The sequence below is a fragment of the Triturus cristatus genome, chromosome 11 (genome assembly GCF_964204655.1).
Source record: "Triturus cristatus chromosome 11, aTriCri1.1, whole genome shotgun sequence".
Lineage (NCBI taxonomy): Eukaryota > Metazoa > Chordata > Amphibia > Caudata > Salamandridae > Triturus > Triturus cristatus.
The window spans coordinates 1,145,847,354-1,145,867,024 of record NC_140594.1 but is presented as its reverse complement, the minus strand read 5'-3'; the positions used below and the strand labels follow the sequence as shown (position 1 = coordinate 1,145,867,024).

The 19,671-nt window shown below is 33.5% G+C and overlaps 1 protein-coding gene across 1 annotated transcript in view; it reads right to left on the bottom strand.

The window, feature by feature from the left end:
• Positions 1–2,229: 2,229 nt before the first annotated feature.
• The window catches only part of LOC146788603 (receptor-type tyrosine-protein phosphatase H-like), a 184,265-nt gene continuing 166,823 nt past the window's right edge, over positions 2,230–19,671 (bottom strand). The window contains exons 6-8 of the mRNA XM_085633175.1: positions 12,192–12,446; positions 2,409–2,663; positions 2,230–2,318 (exon numbers count right to left, since the gene is read on the bottom strand). Of these exons, the coding sequence (XP_085489301.1) occupies positions 2,230–2,318; positions 2,409–2,663; positions 12,192–12,446 (599 nt within the window). The remainder of the gene's footprint in view (positions 2,319–2,408; positions 2,664–12,191; positions 12,447–19,671) is intronic.

The following is a 19,671-nucleotide window of genomic DNA, read 5'->3' as shown; positions in this document are numbered from 1 at the left end:
ATTTCCACCCACAGCAGAGACTTTGTAGGTGTACAGGTTGCCAGGTATTAAATTTGTGATGGACACATTTTCATACAATGTTGTTACATTTGATGCTGGATTCCCTAAAACTTGTACTAAATAGGTGCTTTTGTTGCTAGTCGGTGGTAGCCAGCTCAAAGAAATTGAATCTATGGTGATGTCTGTCAAACTTAGATTGTTGGTTACATTGGGTACTGAAATAGAAAAATAGAATGTGAAGTATCACTCAGAGAACCCTTTACATATTTGTCAGAAATATTTTTCACACCAGATAAACGACAGAATTTTTTTTTTAATGTTACCTATCATTGGGAAGAATTGCCATGATAGATCTCTAATAGAGTGAGACACATTCTAACACCTCTGGTGCATTGATTTGGTATTCAAAAATTGAAACTTGTACTAAAGAATATAAATTCCCAGAAGAGCTATAAAAATATTTCCAATGACATCTCTTCAGTTATAATAACATTTTCACAACCCCCAACTATGAGCAACTGTAACTTAATCCCATTAATTCTAGAAAAAAAATCCCACAATTTATAACTGATACTGTATTTAGGTACAGATGTAATTTATACTTACCAGACATTTAGCCTGCCTTGCAAAATATGTGTTAATCAGAGACTATCTAATATTGTTAAATAAAATGAGTACATATACATTGTGATTTCATGTGTGATGTAAAATGTTGATGAGATGGAATGTTTCAAATCAGGAGTGCAGATTGTTCCAACTGCTCCAGTTATTTTTTAAATGTCTATTCTACTAAATCCCTTTATAGCTAGCAGTTTATGCACTTTATATGGCCTTGCATTTGATCAAATGAACTCTTAGAATAATGAGTTAATGATTTTATCCATTTTAACTTGTTGACATATATTTTGTATTTGATTTTTGTATTGGAATGGGAATGATTTGATTTCAGATATTACTGATCACTTGTTCTGAAAATACCTTTTGCTAGTCTTTTTTTTTTAAATGACATCTCTGTTACTTTATAGCAGATTAACTGTTATTGATGTTTTTCTCATAAGTAGGAATTATATGATTCTTCCTATTTTACTGATTTCGCAGACGACAGCATGCAATAACTATTTTCATTCAACAGAAACTGACAAAGTTCTATAAATAAGTAATTACGAATATATTTAAAATACATAGCTGTATTTATAAAATATTCTCACAGATATCTTTTGTCTTAAGTCATAATTAGAAGAGTACATGGTATTTGCAGCAGTATCCCAGGTTGATATTTACACATAATAATGAAGCAATTAAACAATGCTTTTTCATTGTATTTAAATGTGCACTAAACCAATCTTATGTGGGTTTAAATTCAAATAACCACATGTATAGAGATTCAAAGTGCAACCATGACTTTGTGTTCATCAATTTTACAGCCAAAGAGGTATTCTCATGAAAATGATAATAACAAACTCATTGTAAAATGTTTCTGCTGAGGAAAGCAGCTTACCAAAAATAAATCTCTATAACTCAACACAGTCAGCAGAAAAAATAATTTAAAAGTAGAAACTCCAAAAGTGGTGAGGAGACCATTTCAGTAAAGGGGCTTGCTTATGTGGATTACCTGACTGAGTTCAAATATACTAGCATGGACGGTGTGTATGCATTCATGTGTTTGAAATTTAACAATATATTCCTACTCTCAGACATTTGTAGTCATTCACTTAGAGCAATAGATTCGCATGTTGGGAAAGCATGTAAATGCACTCCTGACATGATTGTGATCACTTAAGTTGCCAGGAAGAAGCATAGATAACATATCTTTGTGCATAATTCAATGATGCCTAATATTTATGAAAACAGAGAAAATGCTTTTCAATTGAGCATTTCATCACATATCTTCATGTAAAACATTCAATATAGAAAATGTTATTCGTGCTTAAACAATATTCTTTTGATTACTCCAGAAAATCGATTGCTAATGTACATAATCAGGCACACTACAAGGACAATTTTAGAATACCTGAGAAATTAGTCACTTTCTCAAACACGCAAGATATTTTCTTGTGAAATGACTTCAAATAGCTTAAACTCAAAGCCTAAGCAGAACTTTGTTTAAAAAATTACAATTTGCTGTGGCATGTCAATCTTTCTGGTGTAGCATTTTAATTAGGAATTTTCTTGAGGATAGATTTCAAAAATTGAAAACCTCATAGCAGCAGACAAATAGCACCTATTGTATCACTTATTTTGAGAAGGTGAGATGGCATTGTCTCTGTTTGTTGAAGTTGGATTATCCTCAGCAGTTACAGGTATATAGGCAGCTAACACTGGCATTTATAAACATTCACAATTGTGTTATTACATTTAATAATGGCACATCTATCAAAATATACATAGTTTACATAGAAGACGCTTACCTGTGAATTCCGATAACACACTGTCTTTTCCAAGTACACCATTTCCACCCACAGCAGAGACTTTGAAGGTGTACAGGTTGCCAGGTATTAAATTTTTGATGGACACATTTTCATACAATGTTGTTACATTTGATGCTGGATTCCCTAAAACTTGTACTAAATAGGTGCTTTTGTTGCCAGTCGGTGGTAGCCAGCTCAAAGAAATTGAATCTATGGTGATGTCTGTCAAACTTAGATTGTTGGTTACATTGGGTACTGAAATAGAAAAATAGAATGTGAAGTATCACTCAGAGAACGCTTTACATATTTGTCAGAAATATTTTTCACACCAGACAAACGACAGAATTTTTTTTTTAAAGTTACCTGTCATTGGGAAGAATTGCCATGATAGATCTCTAATAGAGTGAGACACTTTCTAACACCTCCTTTGCATTGATTTGGTATTCAAAATTGAAACTTGTACTCAAGAATATAAATTCCCAGAAGAGCAATGAGAATATTTCCAATGACATCTCTTCAGTTATAATAACGTTTTCACAACCCCCAACTGTGAGCAACTATAACTGAATCCCATTAATTCTAGAAAAAAAATCCCACAATTTATAACTGATAGTGTATTTAGGTACAGGTGTAATTTATACTTACCAGACATTTAGCCTGCCTTGCAAAATATGTGTTAATCAGAGACTATCTAATATTGTTAAATAAAATGAGTACATATACATTGTGATTTCATGTGTGATGTAAAATGTTGATGAGATGGAATGTTTCAAATCAGGAGTGCAGATTGTTCCAACTGCTCCAGTTATTTTTTAAATGTCTATTCTACTAAATCCCTTTATAGCTAGCAGTTTATGCACTTTATATGGCCTTGCATTTGATCAAATGAACTCTTAGAATAATGAGTTAATGATTTTATCCATTTTAACTTGTTGACATATATTTTGTATTTGATTTTTGTATTGGAATGGGAATGATTTGATTTCAGATATTACTGATCACTTGTTCTGAAAATACCTTTTGCTAGTCTTTTTTTTTTTAATCGACATCTCTGTTACTTTATAGCAGATTAACTGTTATTGATGTTTTTCTCATAAGTAGGAATTATATGATTCTTCCTATTTTACTGATTTCGCAGACGACAGCATGCAATAACTATTTTCATTCAACAGAAACTGACAAAGTTCTATAAATAAGTAATTACGAATATATTTAAAATACATAGCTGTATTTATAAAATATTCTCACAGATATCTTTTGTCTTATGTCATAATTAGAAGAGTACATGGTATTTGCAGCAGTATCCCAGGTTGATATATACACATAATAATGAAGCAATTAAACAATGCTTTTTCATTGTATTTAAATGTGCACTAAACCAATCTTATGTGGGTTTAAATTCAAATAACCACATGTATAGAGATTCAAAGTGCAACCATGACTTTGTGTTCATCAATTTTACAGCCAAAGAGGTATTCTCATGAAAATGATAATAACAAACTCATTGTAAAACGTTTCTGCTGAGGAAAGCAGCTTACCAAAAATAAATCTCTATAACTCAACACAGTCAGCAGAAAAAATAATTTAAAAGTAGAAACTCCAAAAGTGGTGAGGAGACCATTTCAGTAAAGGGGCTTGCTTATGTGGATTACCTGACTGAGTTCAAATATACTAGCATGGACGGTGTGTATGCATTCATGTGTTTGAAATTTAACAATATATTCCTACTCTCAGACATTTGTAGTCATTCACTTAGAGCAATAGATTCGCATGTTGGGAAAGCATGTAAATGCACTCCTGACATGATTGTGATCACTTAAGTTGCCAGGAAGAAGCATAGATAACATATCTTTATGCATAATTCAATGATGCCTAATATTTATGAAAACAGAGAAAATGCTTTTCAATTGAGCATTTCATCACATATCTTCATGTAAAACATTCAATATAGAAAATGTTATTCGTGCTTAAACAATATTCTTTTGATTACTCCAGAAAATCGATTGCTAATATACATAATCAGGCACACTACAAGGACAATTTTAGAATACCTGAGAAATTAGTCACTTTCTCAAACACGCAAGATCTTTTCTTGTGAAATGACTTCAAATAGCTTAAACTCAAAGCCTAAGCAGAACTTTGCTTAAAAAATTACAATTTGGTGTGGCATGTCAATCTTTCTGGTGTAGCATTTTAATTAGGAATTTTCTTGAGGATAGATTTCAAAAATTGAAAACCTCATAGCAGCAGACAAATAGCACCTATTGTATCACTTATTTTGAGAAGGTGAGATGGCATTGTCTCTGCTTGTTGAAGTTGGATTATCCTCAGCAGTTACAGGTATATAGGCAGCTAACACTGGCATTTAAAAATATTCACAATTGTGTTATTACATTTAATAATGGCACATCTATCAAAATATACATAGTTTACATAGAAGACGCTTACCTGTGAATTCCGATAATACACTGTCTTTTCCAAGTACACCATTTCCACCCACAGCAGAGACTTTGAAGGTGTACAGGTTGCCAGGTATTACATTTGTGATGGACACATTTTCATACAATGTTGTTACATTTGATGCTGGATTCCCTAAAACTTGTACTAAATAGGTGCTTTTGTTGCCAGTCGGTGGTAGCCAGCTCAAAGAAATTGAATCTATGGTGATGTCTGTCAAACTTAGATTGTTGGTTACATTGGTTACTGAAATGAAAAATAGAATGTGAAGTATCACTCAGAGAACCCTTTACATATTTGTCAGAAATATTTTTCACACCAGACAAACTACAGAATTTTTTTTTAAAGTTACCTGTCATTGGGAAGAATTGCCATGATAGATCTCTAATAGAGTGAGACACTTTCTAACACCTCTGGTGCATTGATTTGGTATTCAAAAACTTGAAACTTGTACTAAAGAATATAAATTCCCAGAAGAGCAATAAAAATATTTCCAATGACATCTCTTCAGTTATAATAACGTTTTCACAACCCCCAACTGTGAGCAACTGTAACTTAATCCCATTAATTCTAGAAAAAAAATCCCACAATTGATAACTGATACTGTATTTAGGTACAGATGTAATTTATACTTACCAGACATTTAGCCTGCCTTGCAAAATATGTGTTAATCAGAGACTATCTGATATTGTTAAATAAAATGAGTACATATACATTGTGATTTCATTTGTGATGTAAAATGTTGATGAGATGGAATGTTTCAAATCAGGAGTGCAGATTGTTCCACCTGCTCCAGTTATTTTTTAAATGTCTATTCTACTAAATCCCTTTATAGCTAGCAGTTTATGCACTTTATATGGCCTTGCATTTGATCAAATGAACTCTTAGAATAATGAGTTAATGATTTTATCCAGTTTAACTTGTTGACATATATTTTGATTTTTGTATCGGAATGGGAATGATTTGATTTCAGATATTTGTGATCACTTATTCTGAAAATATCTTTTGCTAGTCTTTTTTTAAAAAAATGACAGCTCTGTTACTTTATAGCAGATTAACTGTTATTGATGTTTTTCTCATAAGTAGGAATTATATGATTTTTCCTTTTTACTGATTTTGCAGACGACAGAATGCAATAACTATTTTCATTCAACAGAAACTGACAAAGTACTATAAATAAGTAATTACGAATATATATAAAATACATAGCTGTATTTATAAAATATTCTCACAGATATCTTTTGTCTTATGTAAAAATTAGAAGAGTACATGGTATTTGCAGCAGTATCCCAGGTTGATATTTACACATAATAATGAAGCAATTAAACAATGCTTTTTCATTGTATTTAAATGTGCACTAAACCAATCTTATGTGGGTTTAAATTCAAATAACCACATGTATAGAGATTCAAAGTGCAACCACGACTTTGTGTTCATCAATTTTACAGCTAAAGAGGTATTCTCATGAAAATGATAATAACAAACTCATTGTAAAACGTTTCTGCTGAGGAAAGCAGCTTACCAAAAATAAACCTTTATAACTCAACACAGTCAACAGAAAAAATAATTTAAAAGTAAAAACTCCAAAAGTGGTGAGGAGACCATTTCAGTAAAGGGGCTTGCTTATGTGGATTACCGACTGAGTTCAAATATACTAGCATGGAAGGTGTGTATGCATTCATGTGTTTGAAATGTAACAATATATTCCTACTCTCTGACATTTGTAGTCATTCACTTAGAGCAATAGATTCGCATGTTGGGAAAGCATGTAAATCCACTCCTGACATGATTGTGATCAATTAAGTTTCCAGGAAGAAGCAAAGATAACATATCTTTGTGCATAATTCAATGATGCCTAATATTTATAAAAGCAGAGAAAATGCTTTTCAATTCAGCATTTCATCACATATCTTCATGTAAAACATTCAATATAGAAAATTTTATTTGTGCTTAAACAATATTCTTTTAAGTACTCCAGAAAATCGATTGCTAATGTACTTAATCAGGCACACTACAAGGACTATTTTAGAATACCTGAGAAATTAGTCACTTTCTCAAACACGCAAGATCTTTTCTTGTGAAATGACTTCAAATAGCTTAAACTCAAAGCCTAAGCAGAACTTTGCTTAAAACATTCCAATTTGGTGTGGCATGTCAATCTTTCTGGTGTAGCATTTTAATTGGGAATTTTCTTGAGGATAGATTTCAAAAATCGAAAACCTCATAGCAGCAGACAAATAGCACCTATTGTATCACTTATTTTGAGAAGGTGAGATGGCATTGTCTCTGCTTGTTGAAGTTGGATTATCCTCAGCAGTTACACGTATATAGGCAGCTAACACTGGCATTTAAAAACATTCACAATTGTGTTATTACATTTAATAATGGCACATCTATCAAAATATACATAGTTTACATAGAAGACGCTTACCTGTGAATTCAGATAATACACTGTCTTTTCCAAGCACACCATTTCCACCCACAGCAGAGACTTTGTAGGTGTACAGGTTGCCAGGTATTAAATTTGTGATGGACACATTTTCATACAATGTTGTTACATTTGATGCTGGATTCCCTAAAACTTGTACTAAATAGGTGCTTTTGTTGCTAGTCGGTGGTAGCCAGCTCAAAGAAATTGAATCTATGGTGATGTCTGTCAAACTTAGATTGTTGGTTACATTGGGTACTGAAATAGAAAAATAGAATGTGAAGTATCACTCAGAGAACCCTTTACATATTTGTCAGAAATATTTTTCACACCAGACAAACGACAGAATTTTTTTTTTAATGTTACCTATCATTGGGAAGAATTGCCATGATAGATCTCTAATAGAGTGAGACACATTCTAACACCTCTGGTGCATTGATTTGGTATTCAAAAATTGAAACTTGTACTAAAGAATATAAATTCCCAGAAGAGCTATAAAAATATTTCCAATGACATCTCTTCAGTTATAATAACGTTTTCACAACCCCCAACTATGAGCAACTGTAACTTAATCCCATTAATTCTAGAAAAAAAATCCCACAATTTATAACTGATACTGTATTTAGGTACAGATGTAATTTATACTTACCAGACATTTAGCCTGCCTTGCAAAATATGTGTTAATCAGAGACTATCTAATATTGTTAAATAAAATGAGTACATATACATTGTGATTTCATGTGTGATGTAAAATGTTGATGAGATGGAATGTTTCAAATCAGGAGTGCAGATTGTTCCAACTGCTCCAGTTATTTTTTAAATGTCTATTCTACTAAATCCCTTTATAGCTAGCAGTTTATGCACTTTATATGGCCTTGCATTTGATCAAATGAACTCTTAGAATAATGAGTTAATGATTTTATCCATTTTAACTTGTTGACATATATTTTGTATTTGATTTTTGTATTGGAATGGGAATGATTTGATTTCAGTTATTACTGATCACTTGTTCTGAAAATACCTTTTGCTAGTCTTTTTTTTTAAATGACATCTCTGTTACTTTATAGCAGATTAACTGTTATTGATGTTTTTCTCATAAGTAGGAATTATATGATTCTTCCTATTTTACTGATTTCGCAGACGACAGCATGCAATAACTATTTTCATTCAACAGAAACTGACAAAGTTCTATAAATAAGTAATTACGAATATATTTAAAATACATAGCTGTATTTATAAAATATTCTCACAGATATCTTTTGTCTTAAGTCATAATTAGAAGAGTACATGGTATTTGCAGCAGTATCCCAGGTTGATATTTACACATAATAATGAAGCAATTAAACAATGCTTTTTCATTGTATTTAAATGTGCACTAAACCAATCTTATGTGGGTTTAAATTCAAATAACCACATGTATAGAGATTCAAAGTGCAACCATGACTTTGTGTTCATCAATTTTACAGCCAAAGAGGTATTCTCATGAAAATGATAATAACAAACTCATTGTAAAATGTTTCTGCTGAGGAAAGCAGCTTACCAAAAATAAATCTCTATAACTCAACACAGTCAGCAGAAAAAATAATTTAAAAGTAGAAACTCCAAAAGTGGTGAGGAGACCATTTCAGTAAAGGGGCTTGCTTATGTGGATTACCTGACTGAGTTCAAATATACTAGCATGGACGGTGTGTATGCATTCATGTGTTTGAAATTTAACAATATATTCCTACTCTCAGACATTTGTAGTCATTCACTTAGAGCAATAGATTCGCATGTTGGGAAAGCATGTAAATGCACTCCTGACATGATTGTGATCACTTAAGTTGCCAGGAAGAAGCATAGATAACATATCTTTGTGCATAATTCAATGATGCCTAATATTTATGAAAACAGAGAAAATGCTTTTCAATTGAGCATTTCATCACATATCTTCATGTAAAACATTCAATATAGAAAATGTTATTCGTGCTTAAACAATATTCTTTTGATTACTCCAGAAAATCGATTGCTAATGTACATAATCAGGCACACTACAAGGACAATTTTAGAATACCTGAGAAATTAGTCACTTTCTCAAACACGCAAGATATTTTCTTGTGAAATGACTTCAAATAGCTTAAACTCAAAGCCTAAGCAGAACTTTGTTTAAAAAATTACAATTTGCTGTGGCATGTCAATCTTTCTGGTGTAGCATTTTAATTAGGAATTTTCTTGAGGATAGATTTCAAAAATTGAAAACCTCATAGCAGCAGACAAATAGCACCTATTGTATCACTTATTTTGAGAAGGTGAGATGGCATTGTCTCTGCTTGTTGAAGTTGGATTATCCTCAGCAGTTACAGGTATATAGGCAGCTAACACTGGCATTTATAAACATTCACAATTGTGTTATTACATTTAATAATGGCACATCTATCAAAATATACATAGTTTACATAGAAGACGCTTACCTGTGAATTCCGATAACACACTGTCTTTTCCAAGTACACCATTTCCACCCACAGCAGAGACTTTGAAGGTGTACAGGTTGCCAGGTATTAAATTTGTGATGGACACATTTTCATACAATGTTGTTACATTTGATGCTGGATTCCCTAAAACTTGTACTAAATAGGTGCTTTTGTTGCCAGTCGGTGGTAGCCAGCTCAAAGAAATTGAATCTATGGTGATGTCTGTCAAACTTAGATTGTTGGTTACATTGGGTACTGAAATAGAAAAATAGAATGTGAAGTATCACTCAGAGAACGCTTTACATATTTGTCAGAAATATTTTTCACACCAGACAAACGACAGAATTTTTTTTTTAAAGTTACCTGTCATTGGGAAGAATTGCCATGATAGATCTCTAATAGAGTGAGACACTTTCTAACACCTCCTTTGCATTGATTTGGTATTCAAAATTGAAACTTGTACTCAAGAATATAAATTCCCAGAAGAGCAATGAGAATATTTCCAATGACATCTCTTCAGTTATAATAACGTTTTCACAACCCCCAACTGTGAGCAACTATAACTGAATCCCATTAATTCTAGAAAAAAAATCCCACAATTTATAACTGATAGTGTATTTAGGTACAGGTGTAATTTATACTTACCAGACATTTAGCCTGCCTTGCAAAATATGTGTTAATCAGAGACTATCTAATATTGTTAAATAAAATGAGTACATATACATTGTGATTTCATGTGTGATGTAAAATGTTGATGAGATGGAATGTTTCAAATCAGGAGTGCAGATTGTTCCAACTGCTCCAGTTATTTTTTAAATGTCTATTCTACTAAATCCCTTTATAGCTAGCAGTTTATGCACTTTATATGGCCTTGCATTTGATCAAATGAACTCTTAGAATAATGAGTTAATGATTTTATCCATTTTAACTTGTTGACATATATTTTGTATTTGATTTTTGTATTGGAATGGGAATGATTTGATTTCAGATATTACTGATCACTTGTTCTGAAAATACCTTTTGCTAGTCTTTTTTTTTTTAATCGACATCTCTGTTACTTTATAGCAGATTAACTGTTATTGATGTTTTTCTCATAAGTAGGAATTATATGATTCTTCCTATTTTACTGATTTCGCAGACGACAGCATGCAATAACTATTTTCATTCAACAGAAACTGACAAAGTTCTATAAATAAGTAATTACGAATATATTTAAAATACATAGCTGTATTTATAAAATATTCTCACAGATATCTTTTGTCTTATGTCATAATTAGAAGAGTACATGGTATTTGCAGCAGTATCCCAGGTTGATATATACACATAATAATGAAGCAATTAAACAATGCTTTTTCATTGTATTTAAATGTGCACTAAACCAATCTTATGTGGGTTTAAATTCAAATAACCACATGTATAGAGATTCAAAGTGCAACCATGACTTTGTGTTCATCAATTTTACAGCCAAAGAGGTATTCTCATGAAAATGATAATAACAAACTCATTGTAAAACGTTTCTGCTGAGGAAAGCAGCTTACCAAAAATAAATCTCTATAACTCAACACAGTCAGCAGAAAAAATAATTTAAAAGTAGAAACTCCAAAAGTGGTGAGGAGACCATTTCAGTAAAGGGGCTTGCTTATGTGGATTACCTGACTGAGTTCAAATATACTAGCATGGACGGTGTGTATGCATTCATGTGTTTGAAATTTAACAATATATTCCTACTCTCAGACATTTGTAGTCATTCACTTAGAGCAATAGATTCGCATGTTGGGAAAGCATGTAAATGCACTCCTGACATGATTGTGATCACTTAAGTTGCCAGGAAGAAGCATAGATAACATATCTTTATGCATAATTCAATGATGCCTAATATTTATGAAAACAGAGAAAATGCTTTTCAATTGAGCATTTCATCACATATCTTCATGTAAAACATTCAATATAGAAAATGTTATTCGTGCTTAAACAATATTCTTTTGATTACTCCAGAAAATCGATTGCTAATATACATAATCAGGCACACTACAAGGACAATTTTAGAATACCTGAGAAATTAGTCACTTTCTCAAACACGCAAGATCTTTTCTTGTGAAATGACTTCAAATAGCTTAAACTCAAAGCCTAAGCAGAACTTTGCTTAAAAAATTACAATTTGGTGTGGCATGTCAATCTTTCTGGTGTAGCATTTTAATTAGGAATTTTCTTGAGGATAGATTTCAAAAATTGAAAACCTCATAGCAGCAGACAAATAGCACCTATTGTATCACTTATTTTGAGAAGGTGAGATGGCATTGTCTCTGCTTGTTGAAGTTGGATTATCCTCAGCAGTTACAGGTATATAGGCAGCTAACACTGGCATTTAAAAATATTCACAATTGTGTTATTACATTTAATAATGGCACATCTATCAAAATATACATAGTTTACATAGAAGACGCTTACCTGTGAATTCCGATAAAACACTGTCTTTTCCAAGTACACCATTTCCACCCACAGCAGAGACTTTGAAGGTGTACAGGTTGCCAGGTATTACATTTGTGATGGACACATTTTCATACAATGTTGTTACATTTGATGCTGGATTCCCTAAAACTTGTACTAAATAGGTGCTTTTGTTGCCAGTCGGTGGTAGCCAGCTCAAAGAAATTGAATCTATGGTGATGTCTGTCAAACTTAGATTGTTGGTTACATTGGTTACTGAAATGAAAAATAGAATGTGAAGTATCACTCAGAGAACCCTTTACATATTTGTCAGAAATATTTTTCACACCAGACAAACTACAGAATTTTTTTTTAAAGTTACCTGTCATTGGGAAGAATTGCCATGATAGATCTCTAATAGAGTGAGACACTTTCTAACACCTCTGGTGCATTGATTTGGTATTCAAAAACTTGAAACTTGTACTAAAGAATATAAATTCCCAGAAGAGCAATAAAAATATTTCCAATGACATCTCTTCAGTTATAATAACGTTTTCACAACCCCCAACTGTGAGCAACTGTAACTTAATCCCATTAATTCTAGAAAAACAAATCCCACAATTTATAACTGATACTGTATTTAGGTACAGATGTAATTTATACTTACCAGACATTTAGCCTGCCTTGCAAAATATGTGTTAATCAGAGACTATCTAATATTGTTAAATAAAATGAGAACATATACATTGTGATTTAATGTGTGATGTAAAATGTTGATGAGATGGAATGTTTCAAATCAGGAGTGCAGATTGTTTCAAGTGCTCCAGTTTTTTTTTAAATGTCTATTCTACAAAATCCCTTTCTAGCTAGCAGTTTATGCACTTTATATGGCCTTGCATTTGATCAAATGAACTCTTAGAATAATGAGTTAATGATTTTATCCAGTTTAACTTGTTAACATATATTTTGATTTTTGTATCGGAATGGGAATGATTCGATTTCAGATATTTGTGATCACTTGTTCTGAAAATACCTTTTGCTAGTCTTTTTTAAAAAAATTACAGCTCTGTTACTTTAAAGCAGATTAACTGTTATTGATGTTTTTCTCATAAGTAGAAATTATATGATTCTTCCTTTTTTACTGATGTCGCAGACGACAGCATGCAATAACTATTTTCATTCAACAGAAACTGACAAAGTACTATAAATAAGTAATTACGAATATATTTAAAATACATAGCTGTATTTATAAAATATTCTCACAGATATCTTTTGTCTTATGTCATAATTAGAAGAATACATGGTATTTGCAGCAGTATCCCAGGTTGATATTTACACATAATAATGAAGCAAGTAAACAATGCTTTTTCATTGTATTTAAATGTGCACTAAACCAATCTTATGTGGGTTTAAATTCAAATAACCGCATGTGTAGAGATTCAAAGTGCAACCATGACTTTGTGTTCATCAATTTTACAGCTAAAGAGGTATTCTCATGAAAATGATAATAACAAACTCATTGTAAAACGTTTCTGCTGAGGAAAGCAGCTTACCAAAAGTAAATCTTTATAACTCAACGCAGTCAAGAGAAAAAATAATTTAAGAGTAAAAACTCCAAAAGTGGTGAGGAGACCATTTCAGTAAAGGGGCTTGCAAATGTGGATTACCTGACTGAGTTCAAATATACTAGCATGGAAGGTGTGTATGCATTCATGTGTTTGAAATTTAACAATATATTCCTACTCTCAGACATTTGTAGTCATTCACTTAGAGCAATACATCCGCATGTGGGAAAGCATGTAAATGCACTCCTGACATGATTGTGATCACTTAAGTTTCCAGGAAGAAGCATAGATAACATAACTTTGTGCATAATTCAATGATGCCTAATATTTATAAAAACAGAGAAAATGCTTTTCAATTGAGCATTTCATCACATATCTTCATGTAAAACATTCAATATAGAAAATGTTATTCGTGCTTAAACAATATTCTTTTGATTACTCGAGAAAATCGATAGCTAATGTACATAATCAGGCGCACTACAAGCACTATTTTAGAATACCTGAGAAATCAGTCACTTTCTCAAACGCGCAAGATCTTTTCTTGTGAAATGACTTCAAATAGCCTAAACTCAAAGCCTAAGCAGAACTTTGCTTAAAAAATTCCAATTTGGTGTGGCATGTCAATATTTCTGGTGTAGCATTGTAATTGGGAATTTTCTTGAGGATAGATTTCAAAAATTGAAAACCTCATAGCAGCAGACAAATAGCACCTATTGTATCACTTATTTTGAGAAGGTGAGATGGCATTGTCTCTGCTTGTTGAAGTTGGATTATCCTCAGCAGTTACAGGTATATAGGCAGCTAACACTGGCATTTAAAAACATTCACAATTGTGTTATTACATTTAATAATGGCACATCTATCAAAATATACATAGTTTACATAGAAGACGCTTACCTGTGAATTCCGATAATACACTGTCTTTTCCAAGTACACCATTTCCACCCACAGCAGAGACTTTGTAGGTGTACAGGTTGCCAGGTATTAAATTTGTGATGGACACATTTTCATACAATGTTGTTACATTTGATGCTGGATTCCCTAAAACTTGTACTAAATAGGTGCTTTTGTTGCCAGTCGGTGGAAGCCAGCTCAAAGAAATTGAATCTATGGTGATGTCTGTCAAACTTAGATTGTTGGTTACATTGGGTACTGAAATAGAAAAATAGAATGTGAAGTATCACTCAGAGAACCCTTTACATATTTGTCAGAAATATTTTTCACACCAGACAAACTACAGAATTTTTTTTTAAAGTTACCTGTCATTGGGAAGAATTGCCATGATAGATCTCTAATAGAGTGAGACACTTTCTAACACCTCTGGTGCATTGATTTGGTATTCAAAAACTTGAAACTTGTACTAAAGAATATAAATTCCCAGAAGAGCAATAAAAATATTTCCAATGACATCTCTTCAGTTATAATAACGTTTTCACAACCCCCAACTGTGAGCAACTGTAACTTAATCCCATTAATTCTAGAAAAACAAATCCCACAATTTATAACTGATACTGTATTTAGGTACAGATGTAATTTATACTTACCAGACATTTAGCCTGCCTTGCAAAATATGTGTTAATCAGAGACTATCTAATATTGTTAAATAAAATGAGAACATATACATTGTGATTTAATGTGTGATGTAAAATGTTGATGAGATGGAATGTTTCAAATCAGGAGTGCAGATTGTTCCAAGTGCTCCAGTTATTTTTTAAATGTCTATTCTACAAAATCCCTTTCTAGCTAGCAGTTTATGCACTTTATATGGCCCTGCATTTGATCAAATGAACTCTTAGAATAATGAGTTAATGATTTTATCCAGCTTAACTTGTTAACATATATTTTGATTTTTGTATCGGAATGGGAATGATTTGATTTCAGATATTTGTGATCACTTGTTCTGAAAATACCTTTTGCTAGTCTTTTTTAAAAAAATTACAGCTCTGTTACTTTATAGCAGATTAACTGTTATTGATGTTTTTCTCATAAGTAGAAATTATATGATTCTTCCTTTTTTACTGATGTCGCAGACGACAGCATGCAATAACTATTTTCATTCAACAGAAACTGACAAAGTACTATAAATAAGTAATTACGAATATATTTAAAATACATAGCTGTATTTATAAAATATTCTCACAGATATCTTTTGTCTTATGTCATAATTAGAAGAATACATGGTATTTGCAGCAGTATCCCAGGTTGATATTTACACATAATAATGAAGCAAGTAAACAATGCTTTTTCATTGTATTTAAATGTGCACTAAACCAATCTTATGTGGGTTTAAATTCAAATAACCGCATGTGTAGAGATTCAAAGTGCAACCATGACTTTGTGTTCATCAGTTGTACAGCTAAAGAGGTATTCTCATGTAAATGATAATAACAAACTCATTGTAAAACGTTTCTGCTGAGGAAAGCAGCTTACCAAAAGTAAATCTTTATAACTCAACGCAGTCAAGAGAAAAAATAATTTAAGAGTAAAAACTCCAAAAGTGGTGAGGAGACCATTTCAGTAAAGGGGCTTGCAAATGTGGATTACCTGACTGAGTTCAAATATACTAGCATGGAAGGTGTGTATGCATTCATGTGTTTGAAATTTAACAATATATTCCTACTCTCAGACATTTGTAGTCATTCACTTAGAGCAATATATCCGCATGTGGGAAAGCATGTAAATGCACTCCTGACATGATTGTGATCACTTAAGTTTCCAGGAAGAAGCATAGATAACATATCTTTGTGCATAATTCAATGATGCCTAATATTTATAAAAACAGAGAAAATGCTTTTCAATTGAGCATTTCATCACATATCTTCATGTAAAACATTCAATATAGAAAATGTTATTCGTGCTTAAACAATATTCTTTTGATTACTCGAGAAAATCGATAGCTAATGTACATAATCAGGCGCACTACAAGCACTATTTTAGAATACCTGAGAAATCAGTCACTTTCTCAAACGCGCAAGATCTTTTCTTGTGAAATGACTTCAAATAGCCTAAACTCAAAGCCTAAGCAGAACTTTGCTTAAAAAATTCCAATTTGGTGTGGCATGTCAATCTTTCTGGTGTAGCATTGTAATTGGGAATTTTCTTGAGGATAGATTTCAAAAATTTAAAACCTCATAGCAGCAGACAAATAGCACCTATTGTATCACTTATTTTGAGAAGGTGAGATGGCATTGTCTCTGCTTGTTGAAGTTGGATTATCCTCAGCAGTTACAGGTATATAGGCAGCTAACACTGGCATTTAAAAACATTCACAATTGTGTTATTACATTTAATAATGGCACATCTATCAAAATATACATAGTTTACATAGAAGACGCTTACCTGTGAATTCCGATAATACACTGTCTTTTCCAAGTACACCATTTCCACCCACAGCAGAGACTTTGTAGGTGTACAGGTTGCCAGGTATTAAATTTGTGATGGACACATTTTCATACAATGTTGTTACATTTGATGCTGGATTCCCTAAAACTTGTACTAAATAGGTGCTTTTGTTGCCAGTCGGTGGTAGCCAGCTCAAAGAAATTGAATCTATGGTGATGTCTGTCAAACTTAGATTGTTGGTTACATTGGGTACTGAAATAGAAAAATAGAATGTGAAGTATCACTCAGAGAACCCTTTACGTATTTGTCAGAAATATTTTTCACACCAGACAAACTACAGAATTTTTTTTTAAAGTTACCTGTTATTGGGAAGAATTGCCATGATAGATCTCTAATAGAGTGAGACACATTCTAACACCTCTGGTGCATTGATTTGGTATTCAAAAATTGAAACTTGTACTAAAGAATATAAATTCCCAGAAGAGCAATAAAAATATTTCCAATGACATCGCTTCAGTTATAATAACGTTTTCACAACCCCCAACTGTGAGCAACTGTAACTTAATCCCATTAATTCTAGAAAAAAAAAATCCCACAATTTATAACTGATACTGTATTAAGGTACAGATGTAATTTATACTTACCAGACATTTAGCCTGCCTTGCAAAATATGTGTTAATCAGAGACTATCTAATATTGTTAAATAAAATGAGTACATATACATTGTGATTTCATGTGAGATGTAAAATGTTGATGAGATGGAATGTTTCAAATCAGGAGTGCAGATTGTTCCAACTGCTCCAGTTATTTTTTAAATGTCTATTCTACTAAATCCCTTTATAGCTAGCAGTTTATGCACTTTATATGGCCTTGCATTTGATCAAATGAACTCTTAGAATAATGAGTTAATGATTTTATCCATTTTAACTTGTTGACATATATTTTGTATTTGATTTTTGTATTGGAATGGGAATGATTTGATTTCAGATATTACTGATCACTTGTTCTGAAAATACCTTTTGCTAGTCTTTTTTTAAAAAAAATGACATCTCTGTTACTTTATAGCAGATCAACTGTTATTGATGTTTTTCTCATAAGTAGGAATTATATGATTCTTTCTATTTTACTGATTTCGCAGACGACAGCATGCAATAACTATTTTCATTCAACAGAAACTGACAAAGTTCTATAAATAAGTAATTACGAATATATTTAAAATACATAGCTGTATTTATAAAATATTCTCACAGATATCTTTTGTCTTATGTCATAATTAGAAGAGTACATGGTATTTGCAGCAGTATCCCAGGTTGATATTTACACATAATAATGAAGCAATTAAACAATGCTTTTTCATTGTATTTAAATGTGCACTAAACCAATCTTATGTGGGTTTAAATTCAAATAACCACATGTATAGAGATTCAAAGTGCAACCATGACTTTGGTGCAGATCACGATCCGGTAAAAACCGGGTACGAACCGTCGGACGGAGCATATTCTCCGTCCGACGCGTACCCGGTCGTCAAAATATACAAACATGGAATTACGATTCGCATGGAAACACTATTTCCATACGAATCGTACAAAACCCCGACCGACGAAAAAATAACATACAAATGTGATCCGGGAAAGCGCCGACGTGACGTTGGGACGCACGCAGCCTGCCATTCACGAACCAGGAATCACGATTCGCACCGACGTCATCCCGCACGGTGAATATTTTCCGGCTGCCAAAAACTGCCGGGAAATCAGGACGACGTGAACAAGGAGTACCTGTACGCGACGGACAGACATGGACCCGAACCTACGTGTCATCCCGGCCCTCATAGTAGTCGACCTCCTCTACAGGTTCGGATGCAGACGCCGCAGAAGGTCAGAACAACACCCAGGGGCAAAGGGGGGGGCAGGGGCAGGACACAAAACCCCCACCCAAGTCACAAATCATACATGCCCTGGACATACCTGACCCCCAGGCCCTGGTCACTATGAGGGGGTGGGGGCGTGTCCAGCAAAGCCAGCATCCGCCACAACGGAAGTGCTTGACGACGCGAACCGGCAACACAACAATACAGGTACGTCCCGTACCCACGCCTTAAGAGCGTGGGAACGAGTCGTACCCCGCCCATACCTACGTCATCCCAACAATGGCGGGACGGCTGTACCCACGTGGCAAAGGCCTGGGTACAGCCCGCACAAGCATCACATAGCGTGGGGACGCATATGTACGGACCGTACCCCCACCCCCGTATGCATGGAGCGTACCCCCACCCCAACAGTGTAAGTACGACCCGTACCCTCACCCGCGGACGTATGGAGTGTACCCCCACCCCAACAGTGTAAGTACGACCCGTACCCTCACCCGCAGACGTATGGAGCGTACCCCCACCCCAACAGTGTAAGTACGACCCGTACCCTCACCTGCGGATGTATGGAGCGTACCCCCACACCAACAGTGTAAGTACGACCCGTACCCTCACCCGCGGACGTATGGAGCGTACCCCCACCCCAACAGTGTAAGTACGACCCGTACCCTCACCCACGGACGTATGGAGCGTACCCCCACCCCAACAGTGTAAGTACGACCCCTACCCT